The sequence below is a fragment of the Neovison vison genome, chromosome 8 (assembly GCF_020171115.1).
Source record: "Neovison vison isolate M4711 chromosome 8, ASM_NN_V1, whole genome shotgun sequence".
In the NCBI taxonomy this organism is placed as follows: domain Eukaryota; kingdom Metazoa; phylum Chordata; class Mammalia; order Carnivora; family Mustelidae; genus Neogale; species Neogale vison.
In genome coordinates this window covers 58,715,663-58,738,104 of record NC_058098.1, presented here as the reverse complement: position 1 = coordinate 58,738,104, position 22,442 = coordinate 58,715,663, and the positions used below count along the sequence as shown (strand labels likewise).

Below are 22,442 nucleotides of genomic sequence, written 5' to 3'. Positions count from 1 at the left end.
AGTCCCCCTGATCACAGCTGACTTCTTTCCTCAGTTTTACTCAGAGGGTATTTGTCAGTGGTCTTCAGTGCTTGACCACAGATGTCCCTGCCCCCTGGGTGGGCATTTCTGTTTGCCCCTTGCACAGGGTTCTTCATGGGACTTCCAGCCACCTGGTCAGGTCTAGGCTTTGAGCTGACCCCTTCTGATCCTCTGCAGACAGACTCCCTGGTTGCCAGAGAGAAGTGTCACTCAGTTCTCACGTGTTGGGTGGGGGATTTACTTCAACTTTTCGGTTCTGCCCTAATTAAGTCACATTTTGTCAGGGACCTCTTTGTCAAAACCTGAGGGCCGTTTTGGTGGGTGTTTTTCTTTACTTCTCTTTTGCTAGCGGTGTTGGGATTCTCTGCCTTTCCAAGGACACAGCTAGGAGGAGGACAACCAGGCCGTTCAAGGTCAGCTACCATTTGTCTATTTCTACAAGAGCTTTGAGGAAATACTCATTTTAAAAATCCTATCTCCACCTTCCCTGTAGCTTTTCTTTAATATCACCTACTCCGTATTTCCCAGCCTTTCAGTTCTCTTAGAACAAATGCGACTGGTTTCATTGCGGGGTAGGGGACTCGCAGGGGGGCCCTAATATACACACGAGGGCATCTAGTTTGAGTTTGGTTTGACGCCTTGCTTCAGGGTCCTACAACATCGCTACCTCTTCAGCTACTCTGTCGGATCCTTCATGAGAGCATGGAAAACGTGGGCCAAGCGTTTTTAAAAATTGGAAAACAATAATTTTAAATTTTTAATACTATTTTTTGATTGTTTGTAAAAATGTTCCTGTTATGTTAAATGCTACGGTATGCCAAACACACCTGGGTTTTCCGTACTGCATCCTGCTGCCCCTCAAAACAAATGCCCTCAGCTGGGCAACCTGCCTCTGTGAGAACAAGATGTCCTTTTCCCTCGCCCCTCCTCCTCTCAGAATGAGGGGCGGGGAGACCAGTCCTGCGGTCCCGAGCTGTCTCCCAGTACCGGCGGAGGAAAGACAAGAGTCGAGGCGCTCCCCGCAAGCGCAGCGGAGAGAGGATGGGGTACCTGGCAGCCGTGATGGGACTTCCTCCCTCCACTCCGGAACTGTACGCTGGAGTGGCCGAGACTCGGAAACCCAGGCGGCGCCACTGGAGCTGGAGGAGTGGGGGTGGTCGGTGGGCGGACTCGGGGCGGGTCTATGGGCGGAGCCGGGGTGGGGGCGGGGCCTGCGCGACTGCGCGGGCTGCGAGCTGCGAGCTGCGCCGGCCGCGCTCCCGGGACTCTCGGAGCGCAGGACGCCGGCCGGCTGCGGTCTCTGCGGCCGCCGCTTCCTCCCGAGCGGGCTCGGCCCGGCGCAGCAGGCAGCCGGGGCGATGTGAGCCGGGGCCCGCGGGCGCGGTCGGACCGCTGCGATGTGGCTCAAGCCCGAGGAGGTGCTGCTGAAGAACGCCCTGAAGCTCTGGGTGACTCAGAAGAGCAGCTGCTACTTCATCCTGCAGCGGCGCCGCGGGCACGGCGAGGGGGGCGGCCGCCTCACGGGTAAGGGGCGCGCCGGGGCTGGCCGGCGCAGCGGCCCGGGCCCCGGACCTCGCTCCCCGCCGGGCCCGCGGCCCCCAGCCCGGGGTGCTGCGCAGGGGGCGATTTCGTGGGAGACGCCGGGCCGGGACGGCCCGGCCTCGGGCTTGTTTTCCTTTCTTCTGCATTTCTCTTGCAAGCCCCCGTCGAGGTTGTAGCAAAAGGGACTTGTGGGCTCGTGCGTTTTTGCGGGCGAGGCAGGTGCTTTCGCTGCCTGGCCCAGTGACCGCATGGAGGCCAGACTTGGCTCAGGAATCGAAGGAGAAACGCCGGCTGGAGCTCGAGCCTAGGGGGCAAGGGCCGGCCCGGGAGGAGCGCAGGCCGCGGTGCAGGGCCAGGTGACAGCGGGGCGCGCCCCAGCCGGTCCCGACTCGGCCATCTGGAAGCGCCCGAGTCTCCAGGTGGCGTCTCGGCTGGGGACGCACGGCCGGCCTATGGCCCGGCGCTGCTCGGGAGACCCTAGCGAGCCGGGATTGTCGGGTCTGTGGGCAGGGCGGGCCGGAGACCATCTGCTCACCGCGAGGAGAAACTGAGGCAGTGCGAATCCCAAGCTTTTGATCTTAGTAGCAAAATTGAGCAGGTCATTTCCACCCCCAGCCCCCATTTGTTTCTAACAAGCAATGATAGGAGGAAAAAACTCAGGCTTGTAAAATTTGTAGAAAACAAATCATTTTTTTTTTCTAAAAGTTACTCTCCAGAGCTCTGTGAAGATAAAGCGTTTGGAAAAATTGAGGCCAGTTGGCATAGCTGGGCCACCTGTTTAAATGGGTCAGTGGGGGAACAGTTTATTAGCCTTTTTCACTTGTGTCTAGGGAATCTATATGGAATTTTTAAATTTTGGAATCTGAAATAAAAGAGACCTTAGATCTTTCCCCCCATTACATCCCTGCTTATACTGAGAGTGAGTATGAGACCAAGGCTGGAAAGAGAGGTCAAGAGACTGAGTTTGGATCTCTAGGCTCACTGCTGGTGATTCCAGTGTTTGCTTATTCTGGGGGAAGGTTCTCCGGGAGTAAAGTCAAATGGGGAGATGTGATCAATAGTCCCTGAAATAGAACTAACTGCAATGGGAATTACCCTTCCTGTACTTTAGACTCGGAAGGTGAGAAAGCTGGCAGTTGGATGCCATGAGAGGGTGGATTTCACTGAGTGTCAAGGAGTAGGTATGATTAGGTGGCGTTCTGAATGGAAGGGTGGTGGGGTAGTTGAGGAATCTGGATGAAGGGCGTAGTAGTGGGGTGACTTGTAGTGGTGAATAGTGGGGACAGATTGGGCAGCAGGTGGGCCTGCTCTGGGAGCTGCTTTAAGCTCTGAGGGAGGGAGTTAGTGGAGGAGGCGGGAGGCCATAGAGGCCTTGGTGAGTCCCTGAGCAGCACAGTGGCACTTCATGCCAGAGCTCTTGGGAAATGGAGGTTGGTGGTGCCCTGTGAGGCCCATCCAGAGACAAAGAGGCCAGAGATGTGGTTTGTCCCCCCAGTCCTTCCAGGGCAGTGTGTCTTAATTTTTGATGTGTTAAATACAGTACCTGGCCTGTAAATGGTCTCCTTTAGTGGAGGGTGAGGACAGGGTTTGAACGTGTGGAACATCTGCCCAGCAAGTGTTTTTTATCATTAATCCACTGCTTGCTGATATTGTGGGGTGTTCTTGTGGCTGCCTTGAGAAAGACTTCAGGGTATTCAGCTTCTAGCAAGGGAGACAGGTCCAGGCAAGCGGGCCAAAGCCTCAGATACGATGCCTGATAGAGACTGAGGTCAACCTCCCTTCCAGAGACCCTGGCTTTATTGTCTAGAGCCTACTGCGATGAATGCAAAATGATACAGCCCCCCTCCTTGCTGCATTCCAAAATCAAACAGGTCTCATGTCATCATACCTGTGGCTTTGACCTTACTTGGCATATACTTTGGGTTTGGATTTACGTTGATTATGCACCATTTTCTTGTTAAAGACAATACAATTGAGAAAACAAAAAACCCCATAAAAAGGCAGATGACACTTTGCTTTATTTCTTGGGGACTCAGAACCTCTTCTTGATGTTAGAAGTGTGACATCTCTTTGGCTGCTAGATACTTTACCTTCAGGCTTTTAGCTGGGAAGCAACTAACCAGAGCCATGCTGATTGAGCAACCCAGAGTTACCACATCCACCGATGAGCTGGTCCTAACCCAACTACTTATATATGTTGTAAAGTCAAGATTATGTGACACAAAAAAAAAAAAAAAGATTATGTGACACAGAGGGCAGCTTCATGTTGGTGGTGGTTTTCAGAATATGTAGAATTCTAATTTAGCAATTTATTTTAAAGGTTTAAGACTTCAGACTGAGTTAATGAAAATAATGAGGGCTAACATGCATATTCTGCATATTTTTTTGGAGAGAAGCAAGTAGAAATGGTTTGAGAGGAGTTGGAAATAAAATGTAAGGGAGTGGTAATGAAGTGTCTTTTTTTTTTTATTGTGATGCTGAATTTGTTATCAATAGGAGCTTAAACATATGAGATCTCCCTTGGCATTTAATCTGACATGTTTAAAAATTGCCCACCCACAGAAATAAAAGGTTTTGTTTCATTGAAGATTATAATTAATCTTCCTATTAATATACATACACTCACACCTATATACATTCCCTGTATCCATTTCCAGTTTTATTTTCTCTATAGCTCTCTCTCACTTTCTAACATACAATATACTCCTTCATTTTGTTCATTGTTTCCCCATGCTGAATTGTCTGTTTTAGGAAGTCAGGTATTTTACATATGACAGTGCCTAGCACATAGTACATGCTCATTAAATGTTTGTAGGATGAATATGTGAATGAATATATGCATGAATGATGGAATCTATTTTTTTCTTAAAGGCTGGGTGGAGGGGGAGGTCCAGCTTTTCTGACTGAGGCTGAGCTGATCACATGAGATAGGAACATCCCCTCTCTCTTCTGGGCTTCCTGTTTACCTGGCAGTATGATCACTGTGGAAAGCTGGAGGTAGTGGGTGGGAAACAAAGACCTCTTCCTTTTGTCTTTTTTTGTAGCACCCGACTTTTAGGGGGAAGGATTAGGGCCTCAGCTTTTCAGGTGGCTTGTTACCACCCCCTAGGATCTATCTGGGGAAGGACATCCTGGGCTTGAGATAGTATTGGGAGTCAGAGACCTTTTCCTCAGTTAGAACATGGTGTGGCTGAATATAGCATCATAAAATGTTTCCAGAGCTCCTGGGACAGAAGTGATTTTGCTGCTCTGGAAGGGAGGAAGTTAAGATATGCAAGTATTCACTTGGATATAGTCTCTAGCCCTTGGGAATATTTTAAAATTATTTTTAACTTTTTAATTTAAACGTAGTTGACACACAATGTTACATTAGTTTCAGGTGTATGGGAATATTTCTTAAGATAAGTTTAGTCAGCTCTGGGAGAACTGAGTGGGAGAAGTTAGCATTTGGGAGGGGCCGACAGAACACACCCTTACTGTCCTCTCCCCCAGTGTTCCCTGAAGCACTTAAAATGAGCAGCACAAAGGTAACTTTATTTACTTATTTATTTTAAATATTTAATTTATTTATATGGCAGAGAGATTATAAGTAGAGAAGCAGGCAGAGAGAGAGGGGGAAGCAGACTCCCTGCTGAGCAGAAAGCTCAATGTGGGGCTCAATCCCAGGACCCTGAGATCACCACCTGAGCCGAAGGCTTAACAGATTGAGCCACCCGGGCGCCCCAAACATAGCTTTAAAGACTGAATGTCAGTCACCCAGATGGCTGCTCTGAACGTTTTTATTTTTCAGTGTTCTATTATGTGTGTTCCTGTATAATCTTGTACTTCTTTCCCCAAAGAAGCTGGCAGTTAAAAAAATTGTAATTTGAGGGCGCCTGGGTGGCTCAGTGGGTTAAGCCGCTGCCTTCGGCTCAGGTCATGATCTCAGGGTCCTGGGATCGAGTCCCGCATCGGGCTCTCTGCTCAGCAGGGAGCCTGCTTCCCTCTCTCTCTCTCTGCCTGCCTCTCCATCTACTTGTGATTTCTCTCTGTCAAATAAATAAATAAAATCTTTAAAAAAAATTGTAATTTGAAGAAAATTTTGATGTTTTCTACTTTCCAGAATGTTTACTTTCAGCCCCTGTTCCTGTCACTGCATTTATAATAGGGGCTAACAGTTTCCTCAATAGCTAGGGTCACAGGAGGAAGCAGGGTGTAGTGGAAAATAGGGGCTTTGAGTCAAGATAAGCCTCTTGGTTACAAATCCAGGGCAGAGAGGCCTTGTGCTAGTTTATTTCGTTTCTTTGAGCCTTAGTTTAACAGCTTCAAGACAGGAACAATAATGAAACTTACTTTAGAGGGTTACAAACTATTTTCCATTGTAGCTACAGCATTTTACATTCTTACCAGCAATTAAATTCTAATTAAAACAAGGCTTAGAATTAAAACTATATGAGGGGCTCAGCTAGCTGCACTTGCCACCTTGCAGGTTTGGGAAAAAAAAAAGTGATACTTAAAGAATTGACTAACGAAAGGGCTTTTTAGAATAAACGTGTTATAAAGAAGTTTGCATTCTAGTGGATATAGAAAACACTTATTACCAAAGTATGTATGTATGTATGTGTTATGTATTTAAAGATTTTTATTAGAGAATGAGCAAGTGAGAGCGGTGAGTGGGAGGAGGGGCAGAGGAAGAGGAAGAAGCAGATGCCCTGCCGAGCAGGGAGCCCACGCAGGGACTCAGTCCCAGGACCCTGGGATCCTGACTTGAGCTAAAGTCTGACATTTAACTGATTGAGCCACTAAGGCACCCCTATTACTGCAGTATTTAATAAGTATAATTGGAAAGTTAAATATTTAAATAGCAGTTTGTACTAACAGGATTTGCTTACAGAGCTTCTTTGAAATCTTTTGTTAAATCTTAGTAAATAAAGGGAACTTCACCTTGGTGTTCCAGGCATTGAGTGTGAGTGACCGTGCCCAGAGTGAATTGTCTGCTGTCACTGAAACAGTGTCCCAAAGTCTGGGGGATATGAAACTTGACACCAGGGATTCATGTGGAGTTATTAGTCTTGCTTAGAATGACTCCGTTGAAAGGTTGGAAACTGGTGAAGCCCAGGTGTTGCCTTTCTTGGCGAGTCCATTCGACATTGATTGTAGTCTTGCTCAGGTAGCTGAACTTGTTGGTGTTTTTTTGCCTGCATTCAGTCATTCATTCATTTAAAGTAGGCTCCACACCCAATGTGGGGCTTGAACTCACCACCCTGAAATGAAGAGTCACATGCTCCACCGACTGAGCCAGCCAGGTGCCCCTGAATTTGCTGGTGGTTTTAATCTTCACCACCGACAAAACTCTTTCGGTTTAATGGGGCAGTCTTTGCATTGTGTAGATTTCCCATATAATGGCTGTAGAGTTTTATGTACTTTGGTCTTGTTTTCCAAAAGCACAATAAGGAAGAAACACAAATAAAAGAAGTATTTGATTTTAGGAGCATAAATTGGAAGATATCTTCTAATACAGATATACAGGTAAAATAACTGATTTATTTTTAAGGGCTGATAAGCTATTAGTAAAAGCTTGGGGGTTTCCAACAGTTGCATTTAATGAAAGCATAAGAAGGGCACTGTAATTAGGTAATCAAACAAGGCAGGGACTGTGTCCCTCGAGGAATAATGTGAGGTACAAATGTGTGGGTGGCGCAGTAGCAGAGGCTAGAGCCAGCCATCTCAGCCTAATTGAAACTCTTTAGGAAGAGCTGAAAATGATTGAGAGGCTTGTAGCTTTTAAAGAATTCATTTATTAGCCGTGAAGGGATAGGATTTTATGATCCTGACTCTATATTCTGGCAGCATTGGTTAGAGGAGGAATTTATTTTAAATGAAAGTAGTAAATCTGATCATATTTCCAGGACAGATTTCCCCCCTAATTTTAATAACTTTAATCATTTGTACTGAAACCAGCCCCGAACAAATTTTAACAGCTGCTTGGGTGTTGCATGAGCTATCCTGTACCACGTCTTTCTCCTTCCCTTTCTCCTCATAAGCACAGACACTCCAGCTTGTTAGGTACTTCCCAGGACCTCGCCTTGCCGTCCCTTCTGTGGGAGGTGCCCTCACCTCCCCCCCTGCCTGGCTAATTCTTTTCTCCCTCTCCCACCCTTCAGATCTCAGTCTGGGTCCACTGCCTGGTGATGGTGCCCTGGGCCCCTCGCTCCTCTGATCCTCTTCTCCTGCCTCTGCTTTTTCCTTTATAGTGCTTACCCTGTGCTGTGATGTGGCCTTTTGTGGCTTTATCACTTTCTGGGGAACCCGATCCTGAGCTCCCAGATCTGTGCCCCTCACCATTATGCCTCCAGCAGTGAACAGTTTCTGACACTAGAGCACTCAATAAATACTTAGCAAATCCATGGTTGTTGAGATAGAAATGATAGGTGTGAGCCTTTGAGGCTGAGAAATGTTTCATATCATCCTAAAAATGGGAATTATGCAAAAAACAGGAATAAATAATAGCGTTGTCATTGCAGTTTCTCAGGCCTGCCCTGCATGCCTGTAAGGACTAGTGGTGGTTTGTCAGCTGTGCCAGCCCAGCTGTTAGAACTGCCCGTTGGTAACCTTTATGTAAATGACCCTATACAGACCCAGAATGATTTCCCTAGTACATCACCAGCCAACTGACACAGCTCTGCGGAGTTGAGTCATTAATATTCCTGAACATTTGGTGGGTCTGTTGTTCCACCAGATTTTATTTTTCTGCTTCCTGCTTTTCACTTTAAAAAAGGAAGGAAAAATCAACAACAAAATAAACAGCCCCAAAGAAACTCTCCTGAGGAAAGGGTACTGTATGCTGTGGTTGATTTTCTTCTGAACAAGTAGTTATTGATAGAGAATGGATATTCAAAATATTCAAAAATAATAAATAAGATTGTAGTTTGCCTGAAGCTTTAAGATAGGAAATCTATGTGCATAAGAGGATATAATGTAAATATAAAGTATAAGTAATATAATACCTATCACCTGTCACTAAAAAATAGAATATTTGCAATGTTTAAGAGCTCTCCTGAGTTTTTCTGATTACATTCCCCTCTTTAATACATTGTTTTCTGTGCTTTTATAACTTTTATACAAAAGGAATAATATTTATTTTTCCTGAAGCTTGTTTTTTCCACATTCTAGTTATATTTATAGTTTTATATATACATATACATATATACATATAGTTGTGCTTCTCTACTGTTGAACGATGTTGATGTGTGTAGCCATGTTCATTCATTTTTGCTGATAGGTAGTAATCCATTATTCATTCTCTTGTCAGTTGATATTTGGGTTTCTAGTTGTTTTTTAAAATTACAAATAATGCTGCTATGGACATTTTTTTTTTTTTTTTTAAGATTTTAAAGAGAGAGAGAACACACACAAGTAGGGGGAGTGGCAGGCAGAGAGAGAAGCGGGCTCCCCACTGAGGAAGGAGCCCGATAAAGGGCTCAGTCCCAGGACTATGGGATCATGACCTGAGCAGAAGGCAGACGCTTACCCAACTGAGCCACCAAGATGCCCCTGCTATGAACATTCTTGTGTAGTGTTCATATGAATGGAAGTTTCTCCAGAGATTATACCTGTTAGTGACCCTGTCAGATGTATCAGCCAAAATGGACTACGTTATGCTATGATAACAAACACCCCAGACATCTCTGTGCACCCACATTAGTTTATTTCTCCCTCATGGTATATATCCAGTGTGGGTCCCCAGGGTTCTTTTCTCATGTAGGCCCCTCCAAGATGGCCTGACTGGAGGCTCCATTTCTAATGTTTCCATGGTTGCATAGTAAGGGAGCGGTGGGGTGTAGGGGGTGACAGTTTGGTGAATCTCATGCTAGTTTTTAGAGCTTGCACCTGGCAGTGACACCCATCCCTTCTATTAATTTTATTTATTTAATTAATTTATTTATTTTCATTTTTTTGGTAACCTCTATGCCCAGTATTGGGCTTGAACTCATCACCCTGAGCTCAAGCTTCGCATGTGCTACCAACTGAGCCAGCCAGCCTATTCACTTTATATTGAAGTGAATAGCCAGCCTATTCAGTTTATATTGGCCAAAGCAAGTCACATGGCTCTGTAACCTCAAGGGCGTGGGGAAGTGCCTTTTTCTTAATTTAGGAGCTATGTGTGTGTTTGTGTGTGTACATGCACATGTGTCTGTTCTGTATTCTTTTTGAAATATTAAAAATGTTTCTCACTCTATGAGTGGACTTTTTTTTTTTTTAAGATTTTATGTATTTATTTGACAGAAACAGACCGAGAGAGGGACCACAAGCAGGGGAAATGGGAGAGGGAGAAGCAGATTCCCCACTGAGCAGGGAGCCTGATGTGGGGCTCCATCCCAGGACCCTGGGCTCATGACCTGAGTGGAAGGCAGATGCTTTACAACTGAGCCACCCGGGTGACCTATGACGACTTTTTGTTTTTGTTTGGGTCTTTTGAAGAACCAATATTCTTAATTTCCATGTACAATCTTTTCATGCAAGAGTTTATACTTTCTGTTACTTGTTTAAAAAGAAATCCTTAAAAATGAATCTTTAAGATGATGATGAAGGGCAATCCTGAGATGATAGCTGAGAGACCTCCTTAGTCCAGCTCTAGGTCCAGCTTAGAGTGGGTCAGAAGGCTATCGGACAGCTCCGAGAAGGGAAATCAATAAGCACCTAATGTTCTTGCATGTGCTGAAGAGAGGTCTGTGCGCTAGAGAGGAATTATGGGTAAATGGTTATTTATTTCTCTTAGAGTGTGTTTGCATGAGGTGGCGGGAGGGGCCGAGGGTGAGGCCAAGTGGGTTCCACACTCAGTGTGGAGCCAGATTCCGGGCTCAGGCTCACAACTCTGAGATCATGACCTTAGCTGAAATCAAGAGTGGGACGCTTAACTGACTGAGCCACCCAGGCATCCCGTGGGTAAATTATTGATACATAAGGAGCTAAGTCAACCAAAAATTCTGGGGCAATTGTGAACTCCAGGGAAAATGAAAAGTTGTATAGTTAGGACTGGCTTCATAGTTTTACCACAAAGCTCAGCTCTCAATAATGTTCACATAGTTATAATAATGTAAATATTGACTAGTGATCTAACCAAGCCTAAGAGAGGTGTGAGTGCTAGGTGGTGGTGGTCAGTGAAAAGGAACTAAACCCTCTACTTCTGAAAGCTTTTAGTGAATGGCTCAACTAAAAATTCAAGAAATGGTAATATAAATGTGTTCTTCAGAGTTGCAAGGGTAAATGCAAAAAGAATCAGTTAAGAATTGGAAGTGGTTGCTTTTGGGGAGGTGGGAAGAGGGAGTAGGGAGGGGTGGAGGGGGCTGTTGTGTTTCTCACCAAACCTTGTAGAATTATAGGTTTCTTTATAAGCACCTGTAAATTGGGTAAAATGTGGACTGAATCTAAAATTTGGGAGAGCTTGGCATTTTTTCTGGTTACCAGCTCTGTATGAGTAATGGGGATAAAGAGAGGCCTTGAAGCATTGTTGCATTCTTGCTCTGTGGACCATATTTACTCTGGGATTGCCCAGGCCTCAGATATCTGTCCTCTCAGTAAACTATATTTAGCCTTCAAAATGTCTAGCATGTGTGGGGTGTGTCAGTTTCACAGAGGCTTAGGATCTAATTTCAGAAACGCATCTAGTCTAGTCAGGTACCTTTATTTGAAATTAAAAGATAGCTATTCTGGATTTTTTTTTCTCTGTAGAGAGGAAATAAGTTTAGAGTTATGTTTTCATCTCTGACCTAGCCTCAGAGATGTGGTTCTGTGACTAACCCATTTCTTCTGAGGTCTCAGTTTCTTTGCCTGCAAAACAATTACTAGTATCATTATTATTGTTATGAGAGTTTTATAATAATAGTAATGGGAGATTTCATACTTCAAACTGTCGTAGTTTCTAGATATGTTTGCAAAATCCATTTAATTATTTGTATTTAGAGAAGAAGGAAAAAGCCAACAGAACATTTCATTCAATAATGCCAGGCCTTGTGTTCTCATGAAGCTTATCACCTAGGGGAATGGGGAAAACTAGTGGTGGTGGTAAAGTGATTATTAAACCATGAAATACAGAATTATAAATGATGGTAATTGCTGGGGGTGCAGTGGCAATGAGAGGGAATAACAGGGGATCTAATATAGAGTGGAGTGTCAGGGAGCATTTCTCTGAGATCTTAGCTAAGTGATCTTAGCTAAGACCCGCAGGATATGTAGGATGGTGTTACGTGGGTAAAACCTGGAGGAAAGAGGCAGAGGAAACAGCCTGCATAAGAGCTCTGTGGCCTCTGAGAAGCTCTCTGGGCAAGTTCAGTTTGATGTGCTTATGAGCCACCTAGAAAGGCTTGTAGGAGAGGAAAACAGAGGGGACGGGGAATGGTCAGGAGAATGGGAGGAAATGAGCAGAGTGTATTTACCAGCGGTCAAGAGAAAAGTTTATTCAAGAAGGAGGGAGGGAAGCCAGATGACTCTGCAGTATGGTATGGAAAAGGCTCATGGGACATTGGCACCCTCAGTGGGAGCACTTTGGGTGCAGGTAGATGGGATGTGGGCGTAAAAGGCTGGGGAGGAAGTGGGCTTGCATGTGGAGGCACCTTTATCAAGGTGGGATTTGGTGGGTTTTTGGTTATTATTTCAAACTTATTTTTTGTCAGCAAATGATAGAGCATCTGTTGAAAGCTGCATCTGTAGGTGTGAACTTGGGGAGGGGCTGCTGGGCCTTGAAGTGGGCAATGGCTAAGATTCGAATAGGTCAGCAAAGTAGGTAAGGCATCCAGGTGAGCAGGATCTCAAGAGACAATTCCCAAGGAAGTTTGGTTTGGAAATAAGGTTAAGTACTCAGTACTGGGGGAAAAAATTACCTCAAAGAATCTGTAACTGACCACCAAAAGGATGAACTAATTTAAATGGATCCCAGGGATGTTGGCTCAGACTGGACAGTGGTTGTATCACTGGCCAAAAGAAATTCTTTGAGGAAACCATGGCAACTTAAAAATTGGTTGTTACTTGCTTGGCATTTGGTGCCATGTTGAGGTGCCTGTGTGTGAGATGCCCCTTGAACTGGGGTTTTGACTATGTAAATAGTCTTTTGTTGTCAATAATGTTATTAGCATTCAAATGATAGAATTTATTTCTAGAAGGAAAATAACAGATTAAATATCATTTCAGTAAATTATAAAGATTGACCAGGAAGTTTGACTATCCTGAATTATTGAGTCCATTCAACAGTGTTTTAAGTAAATACATGGCCCAATGTTTGGGATATAGGGATGTTTTAATAAAAAGATGTGTTAGCATTCTTTCTTTCTTTCTTTTTTTTTTTTTTAAATGTGTTAGCATTCTTAAAATGGGATTGTTCTAGGGGCACCTGGGTGATTCAGTGGTTAAGCATTTGCCTTTTAGCTCAGGTCATGATGTCAGGGTCCTGGGATTGAGCTGTGGGTCAAGTTGGGGGTCTACTTCTCTCTCTGTGTCCCTTTGCACTCCCCCCACCCCCACCCCTGGGCTTGTGCTCTTTCTCTCTTTAAAAAAATGGGATTGGCCTAGCGATGAAGGTTTGGAAGGAAACTTGCGAAGCAGTATTTGCATGACAGACACAATTTTAAAGGCTTAAGTGGGTAGGAGAAGAATCCATGAAACAAGATGGGATAGGGAGGGAGACAAACCATAAGTGACTCTTAATCTCAGGAAACAAACTGTGGGTTGCTGGGGGGAGGGGGGTTGGGAGAAGGGGGGTAGGGTTATGGACATTGGGGAGGGTATGTGCCTTTGGGTAAATTGGAAGGGGAGATGAACCATGAGAGACTATGGACTCTGAAAAACAATCTGAGGGGTTTGAAGTGGCGGGGGGGGGGGTGGGAGGTTGGGGTACCAGGTGGTGGGTATTATAGAGGGCACAGCTTGCATGGAGCACTGGGTGTGGTGAAAAAATAATGAATACTGTTTTTCTGAAAATAAATAAATTGGGGAAAAAAAAAAAAGAAACTAAGTTCAACTTCAGGTAGAGATTTGGTTATTAACACCTACGCTGGGAGCATAGTGAGCTAAAGTTAGATTTTGAGTTTCTGTTATATTGCTATTGCAATGACATGTAAAATGTAAGCAAGGCATTAACATTTCTTTAGGAATGTATAGGTCACAATCTTCCATCTATCAAGGATTCAATCACGGCAAGGATTTGGCTGGAGAGATTAGGTTTTAGTAAAACCAGTCTCAAAACTCTGTGTGCATGCATGCGCATTTGCGTGTGTTTTTGTTTTAGCCTTTAGTTTCCCGTATGTTTTTGAGATAAAGGAGAATGTGGACACTCATTCAGGTTTCAAAGTGGACAGTGTTTAATCTCAGTATAATGGACCTGCCTCTTAAGGTGGGGATTAGGTTCCAAAATCAAGATGAAGGACAAAAATTGCTTGAAAAATAACCCTTAAAATCAGCAGGGCCCCCTTCTTGTGTTCATGTGACTAGGAGTTCCTGGAAAGTGGGGGCCTCTGTGGAGCCGGGGCCTCTAGCCCCCAGGGAGCTCACACCAGGGCCCCTGCGCCTGGATTGAGAGGCGGTCCATATAGCAGTTGTTTGGCCTCTGTCTGGTGCATGGTGTTGAAGTAGATGAGTTAACATGAAATGTGTGTCTGCTTGTGGCTGCTTGCTGGTTGAAGTGAAGTCCCTGAGCCAGCTTCATGGCCAGCTGAGGCTAAGAGTGATGACACTACACTTGGGCGCAATAACTTGGGAATTGCTATTAGGTGAGGTTGATGGTAGCATTTACTGGATCTACGGGTCTGATGTCTGTTACTCTATACTCGCAGTGAAAAGGTCTGTGCTAAGTGGATGTTGTTTTGTCCTGCAGTCCTTTGCTTGTCCTCATTTATCCAAATAAAACATTCAGGTTTGAGGAGAGGGGTTTGGAGAGCCTCTTTAGGAATTGGAAAGTTCTCTTCAATAGGATTTGTCTCCCACTGCAAAAGCTGCTTTGCTTGTGTGATTTTTAACTTCCTATATGACCTGGAGAGCCGGATTTGAGTATTCTATATTTCATAGCGAAAAGTTAATTTAGAAGCATATCATAGTACACTTACTTTCTTTGAATTAAGGTTTGCAGAAACCCTAACTATAGGCAAAACCAGAAATGTGTTGATGATACTTGAAATCTTGGTAAGGTTCAAGACCAGATTCTCCACAGGTGAGCATCCATTTATACCAGAAGGATCATTAGAAGGTCTGTGTGTGTGTGTGTGGGAGGGAGGGAGTGTGGGGAAACGAGGGGAAAAAAAAGAGAGAAGGGGGAGAGGCAGGGAGAATCTAAGAGAGAGACTTGAATGGCAGATATACTCACACCAAAAGAGATCATAATCACAGAAGCTTTGAAAACACGTGCTTTAATCTGCTGTATGAATAATATTGACATACACATTCCTGAAAAGTTGTATTTAGAATCAGAATTTTATACATTGGACAGTTTTCCCATCATAGTTTCAGAGAGATGTACATTTTAAGTACAGAGCAAATGATTAAAAATGTGTGGAGAAATCTATAAATTGAGCAATCTATAAATATGAATATTTCAGATGTAAGCTTTTTTAAAATTAAACTAAGAATAACTTGGTTGATCAAAACTGTCAAAAACAAAGGGGGATGGGGACCTTTGTCTTCAGAATGTCAGTGGTAAAAGGCAGTAAAGGCTGAGGATTAAAGGAAAATAGAGACATGGCTGAGTGTAATGCCCAACCCTAAAATGGGTCCTGAACCGGAAGGAGAAAGATGCTATCAACATGCTGATGTTGGGTCAATGACAAAACTGGAATACAAATTGGAGATAAAAGTACCATGTGTGTTATACTTCGTGAGGTTGATAATGATGCTATTGTTGTATAAGAGGATACCTCTCCTTATTCATAGGAATAGGTCTCCCTTCAAACAATTCAGAAAAAAATGTCTGTGCTTAATTATATCATATTATATCATGTATCAAGAGAAAGAGAACAAATACAGCAAATGGGATATGCTGTTAACAGTAGACAGATCTGTTTCATAGCATCTGCTTTTCTTATTGGAACAAGCATTGTTGTAACCCTGGCCCCCCCCCCCACAGAGAGTACAGAGTGGGGGTGTGGCAGGGTCAGGGTGGAGGGACAGAAAGAACGAGGGAGAGAACTTTAAGCAGGCTCCAAGTTTAGTGAGGAGCTGAAGGTAGGGTTTGATCTCATGATGCCAAGATCATGACCTGAGCCAAAATCAAGAGTCAAAGACGCCTAACCAACTGAGCTACCCAGATGCCCCACGTAACCTGCTTTTTAAAGAGTTGAGGTTTCTTGTGGTCCCAGGTGCCACGTGCAACAGGGCAGGTGGTGTGTATAGATATTCACCACCTGCCCCAAATTGTAAGTGACTTTCATATATCATGTGTTATATATTACAGTGTTCGGTTAGACCTTTATTGTGGTCAACAAGCAGTTGAATTTTAAAAGAAGGAAAAGCTAGGAAAACAAATGGATTCAGCAAGTATTTACTGTGTGCTTCCATGTGCCCACCTCTTTTCCAGGCAGTGAACAAAACAAAGTCTGGCCCTCAGGGAACTTAACTCTACTACAATAATTAATCTAGAGTGACTCTAGTCTCTCTATTCTAGTAATTACTTCTCTAGTAATTAACCTCAGACTCAAATTCTCAAGTGTGCCCTGAAGTCCCCTTAAATATGTCAGCCTCATTTTAAACTTCCTTCATTAAAATATTCTGTGTTGCCTTTACCACACTAGAAGAGGTTGGTTTTTGTAGTCCTTGTCCTTAAAAACTGAACTGTTGAATCAAGTGAGTTAGGGCTCCTGACCCCTGTATTTTGGGTTCTTGCTGGCCTTAGGGACATTGTCTTTGAGCCCTGTGGCAGCGCCAGATGAATTGAAGTAGCTTCTGGCCCCCTGAAGTCTTTCTGACCCCTTTTCCTCATCAGGGGCTAAGGCAGTGCAGCCTGGCTCAGGGCCTTTCCGGGCTCTGTCTTGGGGTATGGACATTGTCCATAGGCTCAGCCTGCCTGTGCTCTGGAAGTGTTGGCATCGTCAGCTCCTGTGGTGCTTCTGGGCGCCCCTGCTCCCTTTCCCTTTTTGTGAAGCCACTCAGCAGCCCTCCGTAGGTGACTGGAATGAAGTGGGCTCATTTTTCTATTTAAAAATAACCTCAGCAGCTGTGGGTTCAAGTGTCCCAGTCATGGGGATGACCTCTGTGCCACTGCCGGGACTTCCAGTTGTCATGCCCTGAGGGTGACCGCAGGGTGAATGTTGGAACTGGGGTTCTGGAGGCCGCCAGCCATGTTCCAATTTTTACAGATGGGCCTGACTGATCTGAGGCAGTGATGCTCTTGCTCTGTTCTCACTTGATTGAGTTTAGCCCTTTACAGAAAGGTGAAGGGACTCCTGAAACAGGCGTTCCTATGGCTTCATCCTGCAGCCGAGTTTAGTTCCCCCAGACCTGCTACCCCTCATCTTGTGCTGGGCTGGTGTCTGTTGAGACCCCTGTTTTGTTTTGTTTTTATTTTTTATTTTATTTTTTTTAAAGATTTTATTTATTTATTTGACAGAGAGAGATTACAAGTAGACAGAGCGGCAGGCAGAGAGAGAGAGGGAAGCAGGCTCCCTGCTGAGCAGAGAGCCCGATGCGGGACTTGATCCCAGGACCCTGAGATCATGACCTGAGCCGAAGGCAGCGGCTTAACCCACTGAGCCACCCAGGCGCCCCTTGTTTTGTTTTTAAAAGACGTTAAGTAACAAATTTCTAAAAATGTAGAACAGGAAATTTACTATTTTAAATATTTAAAAAGAGATTTACCCATTATTCTTTAGAGAGAGAGAGTGCGTGAGCACACCCGTACACGCATGCACACATGTGTGGGGGAGTTGGGAGAGGGGGAGAGGGAGAAAGAGACTCTCAAGCAAACTCCCTGCTGAGGGCGGAGGCTAACCTTGGGTTTGATCTCATGACCTCAGCAGAAATCCGGAGTTGGAAGCCCAACCAACTGAGCCACCCAGATGCCTCCCATTTTAACTCTTTTTAAAAGAAGATTTTATTCATTTATTTATTTGAGAGAGATCAAGCGAGCACATGCGCGTAAGTGCAGTGGGAGGGGCAGAGGGAGAGGATAAGTCACCCCTCTGTTGAGCGTGGAGTCCAACGCAGGGCTCTGTCTCAGGATCCTGAGATCATGACCTGAACTGAAGGAAATCAAGAGCTGGTTGCTTAATGGACTCAGCCACCCAGGTGCCCCTATTTATTTATTTATTTATTCATTAAAGATTATTTATTTATTTATTTATTTATTTATTTGTCTGAGAGAGGGAGAGAGAGCGAGCACAGGCAGACAGAGAGGCAGGCAGAGGCAGAGGGAGAAGCAGGCTCCCTGCTGAGCAAGGAGCCCAATATGGGACTCGATCCCAGGACGCTGGGATCATGAGCTGAGCCGAAGGCAGCTGCCCAACCAACTGATCCACCCAGGTGTCCCCAGGTGCCCCCATTTAAACCATTTTTAAGTGTGTGGTTAAGTGGCAGTAAGTACATCTACATCATTATATAACCATCACCACCATCCATCTCCAGAACTTTCTCATCTTTCCAAACTGGAACTCTGTCTCACAACCTCCCCACTCTCCCCTCCTCCTGGCAACCCCCATTCTACTTTCTTTTTTTTTTTTTTTTTTTTTTTTTTTAAAGATTTTATTTATTTATTTGAGAGAGAGACAGTGAGAGAGAACATGAGCGAGGAGAAGGTAAGAAAGAGAAGCAGACTCCCCGTGGAGCTGGGAGCCTGATGCGGGACTCGATCCCGGGACTCCAGGATCATGACCTGAGCCGAAGGCAGTCGTCCAACCAACTGAGCCACCCAGGCGTCCCCCCATTCTACTTTCTGTCTCCATGAGTCTCACTACTCTAGGTCCTGCATAGAAGTGGAATCATACAGTATTTGTCTTTTTTTTTTTTAAAGATTTTTATTTATTTGACAAAGATCACAAGTAGGCAGAGAGGCAGGCAGAGAGAGAGAGAGAGAGGAGGAAGCAGGCTCCCTGCTGAGCAGAGAGCCCCGATGCGGGGCTTGATCCAGGGATCATGACCTGAGCCGAAGGCAGAGGCCTTAACCCACTGACCCACCCAGGCGCCCCCAGTATTTGTCTTTTCGTGCCTGGCTTATCTAAGCATTGGGGTTCATCCGTGTTGTATCCTGTGTCAGAACTTCCTACTCTTTGAAGGCTGAATAAAATCCCATTGTATGTATATATCGCATTTGGCTTGACCAGTCATTGATTCATGGACGCTGAATTGCTTCTGCCTTTTCGCTATTGTGAATAATACGGCTACGAACATAGATGTGCAAATATCTATTCAAGTCTCTGCCTTCAGTTCTTTTGGATCTATACCTGGAAGTGGCATTGTGGGATCGTGCAGGAATTCTATATTTAATTTTCGAGGAGACTCTTGATTTTTGCATCTGATTCTCAGTTTCTTCTGGCCTCTGTGGACTTGACTGATAGCTAGGACTGTACTCAGTTTGCTGGGGCCACATGGGGCTGTGGCCCTGGTCCTGGGTCCCCAGTTTCCTGAATACTCTCAGCCTAACTCTTTCCATTAGGGTTGAGACCTTTTTCTCTTCCCATTAGTGTTGCGTGGAGAATTGAAGAGAACTGAAGTTTGTTTAGAGGTACATTGCAATTCATTAAAAAAAAGCAAAACAAGAACTAGAATTTGAGTTGGGCATTTTCAGGTTTACTGTTGTAAACCTGAATTTTGGATTTCATATGTTTGTTTTTCAGAGTTAAAATATGGAGTGGAATGCTTAAGGTGAATTTAGTTTTGGTAGATTTTTCTACCATGTTATCAATTACATTTTTTTAAAAAGATTTTATTTATTTGACAGAGAGAGAGAGAGATCACAAGTAGGCAGAGGCAGGCAGAGAGAGAGGGGGAAGCAGGCTCCCTGCCAAGCAGAGAGCATGATGTGGGGCTCGATCCCAGGACCCTGAAATCATGACCTGAGCCGAAGGCAGAGGCTTAACCCACTGAGCCACCCAGGCGCTCCTTATCAATTATATTTTTATCAAATTTTCTTTAAGTGTTGTTGGGGAAGGATAGGACTATTAGGAGGTAGAAAAGGAGAGAGATCTTTTTCTTACTTGTATGACTGTGGACCTTAGTTTGCTCTTCTGTAAAATGGAGCTAATACTACTAATATAATTTTTGTAATTATGATAGTAATTAGCAAAATCAAACAACAAAAAAGGACCTACAATACTAGGATGGTGCTTGGTAGTCACAGTGCTTACCTGATATTAGTTTATCCTCCCTTGTTATCCTGGAATAATTGGGAATTGTAGGTGAGGGTGTGTGGTTGTCCTCACTTTTTTTTTTTTTTTTTAAGATTTTTATTTATTTATTTATTTGACAGAGAGAGATCACAAGCAGGCATAGAGGCAGGCAGAGAGAGAGAGAGAGAGAGAGAGGAGGAAGCAGGCTCCCTGCCGAGCAGAGAGCCCGACGCGGGACTCGATCCCAGGACCCTGAGATCATGACCCGAGCCCAAGGCAGCAGCTCAACCCACTGAGCCACCCAGGTGCCCTTGTCCTCACTTTTGAGGGATGAAACAGCATCAGGGGGAAGAGCCTGGAGTAGGATTCAGGAGCCAGACTATATAGTCTCTCAGATGCAGTTAATTCCCAATGGTGTGTGACCCCTGAGACATCTACCCAACTTCCTTGAGGCTCAGATTCCTTACTTGTTCATTGAGCAGGTTGGTCCCTCTTATCTCTGTAGTTCCTTGTGGCTCTAAAAGGTCAGTGACTTCAAAGCATTCTGTTTGTGTTTAGTCGTTGTCATCATCTTTTTAAAATTGAGATAGAATTGACATATAACATGATACTAGTTTCAGGTATACAACCTAATGGCTTAATATATGCATATATTGTGAAATGATCACCACAATAAGTCTAGTTAACGTCCATCACTGTACACAGTTACAAATTCATTTTTCTTGTGACAGAACTTTTACGATTTACTCTTTTCAACTTTCAAATGTATAGTATAGTACAGTATTATTATTTGTACTATTTTTCTTTTCTTTTCTTTCTTTCTTTCTTTCTTTTTTTTTTTTGATAGAGTGTGTGAGCAGGAAAGGACAGAGGGAGAGAGAGAATCTTAAGCAGAATCCACCCTCAGTGCGTACACTGACACAGGGCTTGATCTCACGATCCTGAGGCCAAGACCTGAGCTGAAATCAAAAGTCAGACACTTAACTGATTGAGCCACCCAAATGCCCCTACAATATAGTATTATACGCTATAGGTATCATGCTGTGCAGTACATCCCTAGGACTTACTTATTTTATAACTGGAGGTTGTGCATTTTGGCCCCCTTCACCCATTTGCCACCCCTACTCCCCATCTCCTGCTGAGACTTCTTCTGACTGCAGAGTTCTTTCTTTTCTTCATAGTTAAGCCTCATCCATAGCTGGTGGACATATCCCTTCTGTGGTGTGTGAAGTGAGCTGAGAATTTCTGGCATTTCAAGATCTGCTTCTTTAGGGGCAGGTTGGGTCTAAGACTTACTATTCTCAGCTTGGGTGCCAAGTCTCTGGCTCTTGCCCAGAATTCCAAGTACCTCTGAGGAATAAACCCTCAAGTTCCTGTGTCTCTGGGGTTAGTCACATCTAATAAGTGAATAGGGAGAGTCCTTCTAATCTTAGAGGGGAGAGGAAGCAAAGGGGAGGAGGAGAAATAGTGAAGCTGCTCAAGAAATAGTGAAGCTGTCTCCAGAGAATTAAATAGGAAATCTCTCTTGCCCTGCCTGCCTCAAGACTTGGTCATTGTCTACAACTGACTTTGTCTTTATTACTTACAGTTGTCAGTCTTCATTTTCTCCAAGAAAGAACAGGCAAGTTGTAATGCTTTTTTCTTCCAGACTTCCTATTTTTTTAAAAAAATTACCGCTTATTACTCTGCAATAACAATGCAACATTTTTGCATATTTTATTGTAGTTTTTATAGTGTTTTCATCTACTTTATCTCATTTAATCTGTATGTGAAGATTTGTCTAGGCCACTTGTCTCATTTGGCAAACTGAGGTTAGTATATCCATCTGATTTGTCAGACTATTGATAACAGAGCCCTGGTGCTTTTTCTTTCTATAAAGCTGATAAGTCAGTAACACTCAACAAGTAGTCATGGAAAGTCTGTATGTGTACAGCAGAGATGCTTGTGGTAGACAATTCTTACCTTCAAGACATTATAACCTAATAGAGTCTAAAGGGAAAGAGGACGGGGTTCAAATTTCTAGTTCTAATTAATGAACTACTGTAATTAATTAATGTCAACAATTAAAATGTCTGATGGATGAAGGAAGAGTTGCAAACTCAAATGAGGTTTTGGGATATCTCTGAATTTAACATATGTATTTTGGTTATTCTGCCTAACTTTGGTATTAGGGAAAGGTGACAGTTTTTATTTTATTAAAAGGAAAATTTTAAAAATTTTATATATTTATTTGACAGAGCGAACGAGCAGGAACACAAGTAGGGGAGTAGTAGGGAGAGGAAAAAGCATTCTCCCTGCTGAGAAGGGAGCCGGATGCAGGACTCAGTCCTGGGGCTCTGGGATCATGGCCTGAGCCAAAGGCAGATACTGAACTGCTTGAGCCACCCAGTTGCCCTAAGGAAAAAAAAATTTAGGTGATAGTTTTTAAACAATGCCTTTAGATATCCCTAAGCCTCTGAGCTCCATATCAGTGTTATACCATAAAAGTTGCTGTACCGAAAAAAAAAAAAAAAAAAAAAGTTGCTGTACCATATCTGCAAGCTAGTTCACACAATTATTAGGTGTAAAAAGACAGGAAACATTGCCTGACATGATTTATTT

At 44.0% G+C, this 22,442-nt stretch overlaps 1 protein-coding gene across 7 annotated transcripts in view; it reads left to right on the top strand.

Moving 5' to 3' along the window:
* The first annotated feature begins 1,305 nt into the window (after positions 1 to 1,305).
* TBC1D8 (TBC1 domain family member 8) overlaps positions 1,306 to 22,442 on the top strand; it is a 106,684-nt gene continuing 85,547 nt past the window's right edge. For 6 of the 7 annotated variants that reach the window (XM_044263676.1, XM_044263677.1, XM_044263675.1 and 3 more), the window contains exon 1: positions 1,308 to 1,545. In XM_044263676.1, the coding sequence (XP_044119611.1) occupies positions 1,419 to 1,545 (127 nt within the window). In that variant the 5' untranslated portion in view covers positions 1,308 to 1,418. Of the gene's footprint in view, positions 1,546 to 22,442 lie in introns of all 7 variants that reach the window. The other variant, XM_044263678.1, reaches the window with a different exon arrangement.